This window comes from Callorhinus ursinus, unplaced genomic scaffold (genome assembly GCF_003265705.2).
Source record: "Callorhinus ursinus isolate GAN/ISIS: 27379988/994484 unplaced genomic scaffold, GSC_fseal_2.0 scaffold70, whole genome shotgun sequence".
NCBI lineage: Eukaryota > Metazoa > Chordata > Mammalia > Carnivora > Otariidae > Callorhinus > Callorhinus ursinus.
The window spans coordinates 5,060,086-5,072,619 of record NW_027397132.1 but is presented as its reverse complement, the minus strand read 5'-3'; the positions used below and the strand labels follow the sequence as shown (position 1 = coordinate 5,072,619).

The 12,534-nt window shown below is 58.1% G+C and overlaps 1 protein-coding gene across 8 annotated transcripts in view; it reads right to left on the bottom strand.

Moving 5' to 3' along the window:
- Positions 1-12,534, bottom strand: part of MAD1L1 (mitotic arrest deficient 1 like 1) — a 322,064-nt gene that overhangs the window by 106,582 nt on the left and 202,948 nt on the right. For all 8 annotated transcript variants that reach the window (XM_025863714.2, XM_073886395.1, XM_025863712.2 and 5 more), the window contains one exon: positions 7,020-7,108. In XM_025863714.2, the coding sequence (XP_025719499.1) occupies positions 7,020-7,108 (89 nt within the window). The remainder of the gene's footprint in view (positions 1-7,019; positions 7,109-12,534) is intronic.

Sequence of the window (12,534 nt, the reverse complement as noted above, 5' to 3'; positions counted from 1 at the left end):
TCCTTGGCGCTGACGGAGCCATGTCTCGTGGATTTAGGTCTGTGCCTTACCACGGCCACTCAGCTGTGCTGACTTCTCCTTCGAGACTTCCTTCTTCACACACAGGCTATTGAGAGGTGCGCCGACTGACGTGCAAATGGGAAGAGATGGTCCCGTTGTCTTCCTGTTACCTCTAGCGGGAGGTTGGTACGACCAGAGAGCGTGCTCTGTAACTGTGATGCTTCCAAGTGTGTTTCATGACCCCAGACGTGGCCTGTCTTAGTGCTGCCCGGGTGCCCGTGGAAGGAGGGATCCACGGAGCGCTCCACAAACGCCGGCCGGACCCTGTGGTTGGCAGTGATGCTGAGTTCCTCCACGGCTTCACGAGGTCCCTTCCAGCGGTCCCGCCGTCCGAGCGGAGTGGAGGCCTCGACCGGGCACGTGGATCGGCCGTTCCTGCTGTCAGTCCTACCGCTTCCCGCTTCATGTCCTAAAGGTGTGCTGTTTGGTGTGAACACACTTGGGGTCATCATGTCTTCTTGCTGCACTGGTCTTCGTGTGATGCCCCTTTTTGTCTGCAGCAACCTTCTGTGCTCTCATGTCTATTTTATCTGATATTAGTTAAGGTGGCCATGCCTCCGTGAAGAAATTAATGTGTGCGTGGTGGCCCAGCTCTCACCCTTCCCTCTCACCCCACCTAGATGGCTGTGGCCCCAAGGAGCCTCGTCAGAACAGGAGAGGTCTGTGCTTTTACCCGCCTGCTCATCGCCATCTTTTAACTGGTGCATCTGGATCGTTTCCATTAAAAGTAGTTACTGATTTGCTCCTGCTTAAATCTGCCACGGTATTATTTGTTCTCTGACTATGCCTCTGTTTCTCCTTGGATGCTTTTTGCCCTCCTTGGATGCTTTTAGGATTCCTTTGTATTTACTGACAGTGGTTTGGTGTGGAGCTGTCTTTGTGGTCCCTTGGCCGGCGGCATGACTGACTGGACACCGAGGTGAGGAGCGGCAGCAGAGCTGCCGCCAGGGCCCGGCCCCCCCACCCCCCACATGCACGCAGCGCCACCACTGTGTGCGGCCACGGGCCATGGACCACTGAGTGCCAGTCAGCGAACGCTGGGGGAAGACAGCCCACACCACTGCCCTCCTGCCCTCTGTCAACCTGTCCTTCTATCAGGGACGCTCCCTTAGCCGCTCAGCACAGGGTCTCTGTTACTGGCACTCTGAGGACGTCTGGCTTCTCTGCTGGCCCTGAAGCTCATGGTCCCTGGCGGACAGCTTGTTTCAGAGCATGAAGGACGGCCTCCGCAGCCCCCGAGGCCAGCTCCATGCTGCTCCAAGTGGCGTCCCCGCACATAGGGCAGCGTTTCTCTGCAGCTTCTTTCAAGACTGTCTCTGAGTTCAGATTAATCAGGATGTGCCGTGTGTGAATTTCCCTGGCTGTACTTGGTGTGTGGTTCGCCTGGCTTCTTCAATCTGTATGTTTATGCCCTTCACCGTATCCGAGGGACTTTCAGGCATTGTTTCTTCAGATATTTTTCCAGCTCCAGTCTTTCTCTTGCCTCCAGGGCTCCAATTAATGCATGTTTATCTCTGGGGCCCCGATCCCAGCGGCTCTGCTCCCATTTGTCTGCTGTCAGCCTGTTTCCTCCATCCTTCTGACTGATGCCATCTGTCCGTCTGCCTCTGAGGTCGCGACTCTTGTCCCCAGCCCACTGCTGAGTCTGCCCGGTGAAGTCTGCATTTCTGGTGGCTGGATTTTCCAGGTATACAAAAGTTTCTGTTGGGCTCTTCTTAATTTCTCCTTTGTTGAGGTTTTCCATTTTTTCATTTGTTTAAAGAAGATTGATAACTGTTTGCCGACGCGTTTTTATAATTGCTGCTCCACGATCCTTGTCAGATAATTCTAGCGCCCATGCCACTGCCCCGCAGCCTGTCTTCTCTTGTTCACGGTATGACAGCCTGGCTCCGGGTAGGATCCAAGATGTTTTACCATATCCTGCAACCGAGTTCATCTGCGTTTGGCAGGTAGCCCCCGTGTGTAGACACAGTGCTGGTCCGGGAAGTAGGTGCAAGTCCTGCTACTCGTGGGCCCTGCTCATACAATGCTGGCAGAGGTGGACCTTGCCCACCACAGTGGAGTCCCATGGACACGAGGGACGGGAAAACAAGGGCCACCTTGCTGCTACAAGTCAGACTGCAGGCTTCCTGTTGAGCCTTCTGAGCCTGGGACGGTGGGAGGCGGGAGCAGGCCCTGCTGTCTTGCTCCGGCTCTCGGATGCAGGGAAATCTGGGTGGCGGCGGCTCCTGCCCAGGGGGCCATGGAAGGCCAGCTCCCCTCGCCCTGCTGACACAGCCGGCACTGCCTGCTCTGGGGGTTGCAGAAGAAGGTGGGTCGCCACTGGCCCGGCTGACACGGGCTGTGAGGCCCAAGTGCCCCTGCTGTTTGTTGTGGGGCGGGGGTTGTCAGAAAGGCTCTCCCTTGAGCCTCCTGGGTGTGTGTCTGCAGCTGGTCCAGGTCAGAGCCTCTGCAGCTCCTGGTCCAGGGGCTCGGGCAGGGGTGCGGGGAGCTCACCAGCCCGCAGCTCAAGTCCCAGGGTCCCACGTGGGCCGCCTTCGCTCCCCTTCCAGGTCTCGCCCACCTGTGTGTCATGCCAGGTTTGGAGTCATAAGGGGAGGGCATGGCGGAACGGGGTGACTGACCAGAAGGGAGCATGGAGACCTTTGGAAAAGCCAGCATCTCTGTGTTTTCCATCACCCTTTTCTCTCCCTGTCCTAGAAGAATAGCAGGGGTTTATTTTCTTGAGAGAAAATAGCAGATCTCTGGGCCGAGGAACACCAGATAAGGTGCAAAGTCCCCGCAGTGACCGGGGGCCTTTGGGAAGGTTTCCATAGTGATGCTGAGCTTCCCCTCAGTTTCCTGGCAGCACCTATGCCTCACAGACAGGATCTTCCCCAAAGACATGACCCGCCCCGAGGCCCCGTGAGGTGGCCCAGCAGAGCCCTCCAGGCCCCACCTGCCCTGTGAGCGGATGGCTGGGCCCACCACACCCTTGAGGACAGCATCCAGCACGAGAGCAAGGTCTGGTTTATACCCGCCACACTGACCCGACCACGGAAGCAGCCGAGAGAGACAGGCCTCCCGGAGAGAAGAAAGCTGCAGAGCGGACACAGTGTGCTCGTAAAGCCGCGACAAGGCATCTGAAGTATACAAGAATATCCAAGGAACCACCACCAAACAACAAGAAATTTTAGGAAACATCACTGTAGAAATACAATAAGAACAGGCTGATAAATCTGAGAATATGTTACAGAAAGTAGAATAAAAAGATGAAAAATAAGATCAAAAATCTTTTTAAAACAGAGCACGAATTCAGGAAGTTCAACACCCAAATGATACTAGTCTCAGAAAGAAGGACTAGAGAAACCGAGGAGAAGAAATAATCCAGGAATAACCCAAGAGAATCCCCAAGGACTGAAGGGCAAGGTCTCTGGAGGCTGCTGAGCGCCCGGCACAGCCCATGAGCACAGGCCCGAGCGGGTCTCTGCAGGTGGAACAGGCATCAAGGACAAGACGCTTAGGCCCCGAGAGAGACGGACAGAGGCACACACCTCCATCGCCGCACAAGTCAGTGCAGGGAGAGAGGCCGCATCACTCAGCAGCCCGGCACCTGGCACCCGGCCCTCGGGAGAGGCCGCCAAGCTCCAGCCTACGGAGCAGGGGGTTGGCAGAGGGGTCCAGGCTTGGTGGTCCCGCCATTGCTCACAGGCGTGCCTGTGGCCCAGGAGAAGGAGTCCTGCTGACCAGAGGCTTCCCCGTCCGACCTCCCAACGGAGCTGCCAGTTGGCGGGGAGTGTGAGGTTGCAGAGGCTCCTGCAGGCTGGCCCTGGCCTCCCCAGCCGATCCTGAGACACCCGGTGCTGGCCCAGGAACTCATGGCCTGTGAGCATCAGGGCTGGAGGGCTGCCTCACCTGGTGGCACCACCTTTCCACCGGGACCACTCGCTGAGGCCCACGGCCCCAGGTCTGAAAGGAGGAGGCATCAGCAGGTCTGACATGCAGGGAGGCTAGTTTTGCCCTCAAGGCCTGGGCTGTGGGTGGGGGCTGGGCTGCCATGGCCCTGTCCAGCGGTGCCCTCGTCTCTGAGATTGCCCAACCGTTCTGGGAGCTCAGGGGGCAGGGCCTGTGTCCTCCTGATTGTAGACTCATGGGTGCACAGAAGACAGGGTGTTCAACAACGATTTGTTCAATACAAGACTTTTTTAAAAAATGAGGCAGGGTCTAGCACCTGGCCTTCTGGAAGGGGTGTGGGTGGGACCAGGGGGCACAGTGCCTGCCGTCCTCGAAGCAGGGGTCCTAGGCCGGTGGAGAGGGTCTGGGGCCGGGCCAAGAGCAGGGGGAGGGGCCGGTAGGTGCGGCAGAGCCACAAGCGACTCTGGGGGACTGACGTCCACCTGGCCACTGAATGCAGAGACCACACTTAGGATCTGGCTGCCACGTGACAGGAGTAAAGAGAGCACCAGGATTTGTTCTGGGGGAAAGGCCCACAGCGTCTGCGTCCATCTCTGCGCAGGTTCCCCTGGTTTGCTGGTTAAAGAGCAGCATTCCGTGTGTGCACACTTAACACATCACCTGTGTCTCACATCCTCGACCCCACACACTTCACAGGTAACACACCCATTTGCCCACGTCCGTCCCCGTCCCCGAGGACCACAGGCTCCCCGGTCACCAACAGCAGGCTACAAGTGGCCCACTCGTGGGGGGAACAAGAGATTAGGAAGGTGCCTGGGGGGCCTCTAGGGTCCCGTGCCCTCCCCTGCAGGAGGCGCGGGAGCAAAGGGGCCAAGGTGCCTCTCATGGGGGGTGCGGGTGGCTGCTACCCTCCAGTGCCCTCCCCACCCGCCCCTCCCAGCTGAAGGGCCACCCTGAGTGGCCCCGTGCAGCTTCCCAGGAAAGCAAAGTGTGGCGTGTGACATGGGAAACTGGGGCATGGCACCACTTGGGAACATTTACCATGAAGGGGATGCTGGGAGGAGCAGAGGCAAGGGGTACGCAGGGTGAACAGGGTAGTGAACCAGGCGGTAAACCGGGGGGTGAACCATGGGGTTGAACTGGGCGGTGAACCGTGGGGTTGAACCGGGGAGTGAACCAGGGGGGTGAACCGTGGGGTTGAACCAGGGGATGAAATGGGGGGTGAACCGTGGGGTTGAACCAGGGGATGAACTGGGGGGTGAACCGTGGGGTGAACCATGGGGTTGAACCGGGGGGTGAACAGCGGGATGAACCGGGGGGTGAACCAGGGGGTGAACCGGGGGGTCCATTCGCGCCATAGCAGCTGAGGGGCTGGCAGGGCCTCACAGACCTTGTTTCCTAGCCACTGGTCCTGGGAAAGGGCCGGGGTCGGGGGCTCCCCGTGGCTGTGCTCGGTGGACCCTGGAGCCTGCCCAGCAGGGGCCCTCACCACAGGGCTACGGGGGAAGCACGCGATGTGCTGTCACACGTGGTTCCAGCCCTCCCTGGAGCGGCCAGAAACTCAGAGGGCAATGTGCACGTGTCCCGGCAAGTGGTCCACACAATTGTCGACCCAGTTTTGATTAATTAACCACAAAAGCTCGTCTCCCACAGTTGCTTTCACCAAACAAGACGGTGGGGGCGGGAAGCTCTGATCTTGATATATGAGATATCCCTGATAAAGCCTTTTATTTAGATGTTAAAGATAAATAAAAAGGAATCCACCCAAAGCGTGCCAGCCCATGCAAATGTGAGCGTAGCTGGCCCTGCTCGGCCAACAGCAGACCAGGGCCTGGACAGCATGCTCGCATCCCTCACATGCTGCTGCCTCCCTGCTGACCCCTGGGTCCCCATCCCCGCCTGGCCCACCGCCAAAGCCCCCCCCAGACACCAGTTCTCGTAGCACCTCTGCTGTGCTTTGGCAGCCCCATGCTGCTGACATGATTTTATGTGAGTGACATCCCCTCTAACCCCCATTACTCTGTAACATTCAGGAAGACAGACAAGATGCGCCCCTGCTCACCCTGCTTCGTCCTCACACTCAGCCCAGGGGACACCCACAGCACACGCTCGCATCTGAACAAGTCAGAGGATAACAAAATGGCAACTGCAGAATCGGGGGGGGGGTCCCCAGGGACAGCTATTTATGAGGCCAAGGTCCTGACATGAGACAGGCTCCAGAAACGATGGGAGAAACCTGGAACCTAGAGGGGGGCCATCGCCTGCACCCACACACTTCCCGTGGGGAAGTCCACGGCCCACACATCATCTCGCACCCGGTCCTCACAACCCGCAAAGGAGGGCTGCCCACCCAGCGCAGATGAGCAAACAGCCCCGGGGGGCACACAGGGTCTGGACAGCTCACGCCCCAACCCCTGGCCATGTCACCAAGCAGCAGGGTGCTCACCCACCCCGTCTCCCCAACCTGCCGAAGCTCCTGAGGATGGGAAACTGGATGCCCCGTGCCTGGAGGCCGGCGGCAGGTGCTCAGAGCACCCCAGAGCCCAGGCTGCTTGGCCTGCACTCACTTTGCACCCAGAGGTTCTGGGGAGACGCCACCTATTTGCCCATCGGCCACTTTTCAGTAACAAACTGAAACAACAGGGCCAACTGGGGGAGCCAAGGGGAGTTGGCAGTAGGCCCTCAGAGCTTCAGCGAGGTCTCCCTGAAAACCTCCTCCTTCAGGACCTGCTACCTCTCCTGGCCCAGGAGGTGGGTGGCGTGCTGCGTCAGGACAGGGTTGGGAGGATCGGGAAAGCCCCTGGGGAAACAGGCGTGTTCTGAGCTGGCCGGACACACGGACTGAAGGTGGCCTGGCTGACATCAGGGAAGCGCCCTGTGAGCGGCTCTCTTCTGAAACAGGGCCGTTCGTGCCCGGCTCCAGACAAGCCCCTCCCGCACCGACGGCAGAACCCGGCACACCCCTCAGTGCTGGGGGCACAGAGCCAAGTCTCCGTGCAGAGGACTCCGACCGGACGGAGCGCGATTCGGGAAGGCAGGCCCGGAGGCCGCAGGTGCCGACGTACCTGAGCGAGCTTGCCTCCTCCCTGGACAGTGGGAAGCTCTGCTCGGCGGCACTGGACTGAGACTGTAGCATCTTCACCTCCATCTCCAGCTGCGAGAAAGCACAAGCGGGTCAGCGGGAGGTGCTGCGGCTGCCCCGCCCCCCCACCCCCACGGGGCCTGAGACCGGAGATCCTGCACCTGGCTCCCGGGGCGGGGGGCAGGGTGACGCTGCGGGCAGAGCCGCCGCCTCCTGGGCTACCCCTGTGTCCCGGGGACCCGGGACGGCCGGACCTCAGAGCCCGCCAGACACAACCTCCCTCTCAGCGCCCACCTCTGGGGCAGCAACAGACACACACTCACTCTGGGGCATGCTGACGGGAAACATCAAAATCTGGGGAAAGGGGGTCACAGCAGCTGGAAAGAACATAGTCCACGTTGACCAATGCTTTGTCTGCTTTAATAGTCATGGTATCTTATTTATTTGCTGCTTTGAATTCCCTTGCAGAATTACAGATGACACAGATTGCCTGGGAGGGAACGAGGACTGGAGATGTACAGAAGCTGGAGAAGGAGCAGGGAGGGGTTCCTGCCCGTGGTCCACATGCAGGAACAGGGGCAGTGGCGGGGACCTTCACAGGAGCAAGGCCGCAGTCTGTGTACAGCCCCCAGAACTCCTGCTCCCTGAAAAGCACGCCTCCTTCCCTGACCCCAGCTCCTTGCTCAGGACACCCAAGGCTGTTCCTCAGGGCCCCGTCTGGCAGATGTGGCTCTGCACCCGTCATTCTGACCGGGGTCAGTCTTTCTGACCGCTGTCCGCCCAGTTCTTGGGTCAGAACGGATGCTCGGTGACTGACTGTGCAACAAGACAGGAAAGCAGGGGGGCGGTGGGCCCCTCACGCGCACCCAGGATGGTCTGCTCTGGCGCAGACATGGGTTTCGAGGCTCCTCTGTGGGAATCTCAGATGGTGGGGGGCTCTGCGTGCTCCCGAGTTCACAGCATTCAGACTGTGTCACGTGAGAGAACAGGAAGGCCGGCAGAGGTGGCAGGTGGGCCTTCGTCTTTCACAAGGCTTTCCCGCAGGTGCAGCCCTGTGGGTGGCGGGCTCACCACCAAGAACGCAGACCTGTCAGCCTTCGCCACTCCTCATCAAACAAGACCCAGTCCGCGGCGCAGATGTCCCCAAGGGGCTCTGACAAGTCAGTACTCGTTAGAAATGACCTTAGTCGGCTGCAGAAAGCAGCACGGGTGTGAGCTGACCAGTGTCTCAAGCTCCAGAGCCCCACGGAAGCCGCTGAATGGGACAACGACCATGACAGTCTGGTGAGTGCTGCAGGGGGAGCTGATGGGGTGGGGGTGCAGGGCAGACACGAGTCTCCCTACCTCATCGGGGGGTGGCCTGCACACAGCTCCCACGTGGCCCCTCCCCGCAGCGGCCTATCCTGATGCCCCAAAGGGAGGCCACTCGACCTCCCCACCCGACTGTGCACGCCAGGGGACAGGTAATTTCAGGAAGAGACCTCCCGCCAAGCCCACCCAAAGGTACAGGCTAGGAATGATGTGTCCAGTCCGGGTCTGCGGACCCGCCTCACTACCCTCTGGGCCTCGCAGCTGAAACCCCTGCCCCTTCACCGGGGTGGCCGAGAGCTCCCAGTCCCGCACCAGCACGTGGACGATGCCGCTGTCCTGAGCTGGGCACCGACGGGGTCTGTGGGAACGGTGCTGACGATCAGCATGGCCCGGGGCTGAGGGAACAGAGTGTGGCTCCACGTAGCTGCCTTCCTGGGCCTGAGGGAGCAGCCTTCTCGAAAACGTCCTCTCTAGGCTGTTCCTGGAAAGGTCCTCCTGGGGCAACTTATTTAGGAATTCTTGGGCCCGAGGCATCCAGTCTGTATGAAACCCTGATACTAATCATCGAGGTCCCAAGTGGGACCAGCACATACGTGGGTGACCCCAATCCTGCTGGTCGTGGAGAGCAAGCTCGAGTGGGAGTGGCCTCCGTGAAGTCCCCAGAGGAAAGGAGAGAGTCAGAGTCCCCACGCATGCCCGCCCCAGTGCCCACTGGCCACAGTCCCCCTGCACAGGGCAGGGACGAAGTGACCCCGCCGTGGCACCACAACGTGGAACAAGGCCTGCTCATACTCAGAGAAGCGGTGGCCACCGTGTCCGGGGCCCTTCCTGCTCCTCCCACACATACACCTCCCTGAACTGGCCAGGCTCCTCACTCCTTTCTGATGCCGCCTGGATGCTTATGCAGGAGCTGGTGGTCCCTGTGTCCTCTTCATGGCCACAGCCAAACAGGCCAGTGGACACACGGACCTCGCTGGACCAGGCCGGCTCTCCTGGAAGGACACAGAACCAGCCTGAGCGCAGTCTGGGCTGATCCCTCTCCGTCTCTTTGAGCAGAGCAGGCTGCACACCTCACAGCTCCAAGTGCCCGTGCAGCAAAGCTGGTCTGCGGAGCTGCAAGACAGGACGCTCCGCAGGGACGTCACGGTCCCGGCCCAGGCCCGCACCCCTCCCCCCAGGTGCTGTGACCACTGTGCAGCCTCAGGATCCGAGGGTCAGACGTGGGACACAAGGCATACACACCCCAGAGGGCTCTGCAAAAGCACCCTGGTCACCCCGGTGCTAGCTGCAGCCACCTGGAGCCGTCAGGCTGTGCGGCTCCAGAAACAGTCTATGCTTCCGCCCGCAAATAGGAATCGGCTCGTCCCCTAACTTATCTCTTCATTTACTGTTAGAAAAATGGTAAGACAGCCTCACCTTGTTTGGTACTCTGGTTTTCTCACTCAATCTATTTTGCAGAGATTTCCAAACCAGTGCAGACAGCCTCCCGGGTCACGTCTGTGGCCCCGTGGAACTCCCACCTCCTGCTGGCCCGTCTCCAGGGACGAAGGTTTGTGCCACTTCCCACCTGACAGCATGAAGTCATGCTGCGGCGAGGCCGCTCTCGCATGCGCTGGTCCCCCCGCCGGCCCCTGGTGTCCCCATACGAGGATCCCGAGGCGTGACATCCCCGTGCCGACGTCCGACTCCACGCTGTCACCAAGTTCTGCGTCTGCTTCTGACTTCCTCCTCCATCCGCCGTTCTGTCCGCGACAGTTCCAGGGTCCTTCCTCTCTCCCACCCCATCCTTCCCCTCAAGCTCCTCAACAAAACAAAAACCGAAACCCTTTCAGAAGATACTGGGATTGGGTTAAATGCTCAGACCAGGGAGTCAGCGTGTGAGCAGGCGGCCGCCTGTCCGGCTCACGGGGGCGCCTCGGCCTCGCGCACTGGCCAGGGGCAGCCAGCGGGGACTGAGTACCCTGGTCTGCGGCTCTCAGCGGGCGGGCTCGGCACATAGTCACGTCCGCTGTGAGAGCGACGGCCCGGGGCTGCCCCCCACACCAGGAACCCCGGACGTCCCGAGCTGTCTGTGGCGTCCCTGGAGCGGAAGCTCGTATCGTCCTATTTACAGCACGTCAGTTTTGGGTCGAAAGAGATACACTCTATTATGCTGAGAAATTATCCATATGTTCACATTTTATTAAGACTAATGTTGGGTTTTTGTCAAACGCCTTTCAGCAAATATGGAGCACTTGCCCTAAAAACAATCCAGCAGTCCAGCACGGGGGAAACCGTGGGGCGCGGCTGGGGCCTGTGGGCTCCGCACCCGACCCGTGAGCAGCCTGAGCCCCTGCGCGCACGATGCCCACACGGCACAGTCGTCGCTCACCTCCAAAGAGCCTCCCCCTCCACGCTCTGGTCAGCGCGCACGGCACGCATGGGGTTCGTGTTCGGACGGCCTCGCAGATTGCCCCCTAAAACTGCCTCAACCTGAGGCGACTGGTTTCTGCTGCTTCTCTCTGGGGGAGGGCAGGGGGGCCATTGGGCAACACCTGTATATTTAATCTCTTTAACATTTCTATCACTTCTGGAGTCAAAGTATTCATTTCATTCAGATTTTTATTTAAGTTGAGCTGTGGTACAACTCACATCTATTCTTTTTAGATTTACTTACGTGTTTGCTCTATTTCCCCTACCGTCGGGGTACGGCTCGCACAAGGTCCAGTGCAGGAGCCCCAGCTCCATGACCATGTGCGTGTCCGCACCTGCGGGGTGCTGCTGAGCAAGACCCGCACGCCCTCCCCGCCAAAAACTCTGGTTCTTCTCAGTCCTCACGTGGGGGGGGGGGGGCGTCTACTCAGTTTTCACTGGGACTGTGGGGGATTCATACATTGAACTGGCTTTATTTCGGGCACGGGCACTTGGATTTATTATTTCCACTGTTTTTCACTTTCTTATTAATTTCAGCTTTGATCTTTGCAAATTCCTACTTTTTGCTTGACTAGGGCTTATTTTGTTTTCCTTTCCTGAGTTCCTGAGCGGGGTCTTTAATCTATCTCTATTCACGCTTTCCTGCTCAATAATATAAATATTTAATCTGCAATTTTTCTTCTCAACCCCGCTCTGCTTCCCACAGGCTCTGAGACGTGTTTTCTGGATTCTGTGCATTTCTGGATACCCTTTCTTCTTCGACCCAAGAAACGCTGAGGACAGAGGTTTGGGTTCTGTTTCTTTCTTGTTTTGTTCATAAATCTCAAGTTCATCACGTGTCTGCGTTAGTTCTACCTGTCTGAGCTCAGGAAGGTTTCCTGTATCACCAATATACGGTGAATTCTGGTGAGCGTTTCCTATGAGCACTTTATTAAAAGAGTCTTCTTTAGTTTTGGGCTTGAGGGCTTTATCTAAAATGGACTGTTCCTTCCATCACTTATTCTTGGCCCACTGAGAATATCATGGGTCACAAACTCTTCTACTGCTGGCGCCCTCGAGGACTCCCCGGAATCTCTCCCCATCTCTGCTCTTTCTGAACATCGATGATCTATCTGTAGCCTGTTTATCTTGTTTACTTTTTTGTGTGAAATGAGTTTGCATCTTTTTGTTCTAGCGGTTGCTTTTATAACTCTTCCCTTGACGTAATACCTGCACTTCTCTGTTTTTGACAGTCCCTGTTTGCCTCCTCCACCGATGCGTGACCCTTCTTACTGTTCACTTTCGACAGCTAAATGTGCTCTCGCTACACGACGTTAACTTCAAATGTTTTAACCTTCAGCTACCATGGCGGGAACACTGCCACTACCACGTCCGCTCCCGTCTGCTTCCTTCCGGAGAACTTCCATTAAACACATGGACTCCGTGTTTCCCGAACCCACAGCATCTGCCTGGTCCTGTTTCCTGACCGCCACGCTGGCTTTGGTCTTCCAGGCCTGTGGGTTCGGCTCTGGCCACCGCTCCTTGCAGACACGCACCCGGCCCTCAGGCCCACCAGCCCCAGCTCGCCTCTGCTCCAGCCTCACAGACACCCCAGATTCGCGGCAAAATGTTCACAATTTTCGTCTGCTCAAGGTCAGGTTTTTAATTTTTTTTGTGAAAATTTTTTGTTACTTGCTTTTCTACAAAACGTTTGGGTTTTACAAAATTGTGTGATCTTGCCTTTATCACTCATTGAAGATGATTTTCATTCAATCCAGCTTGTGCAAAAGGGCACA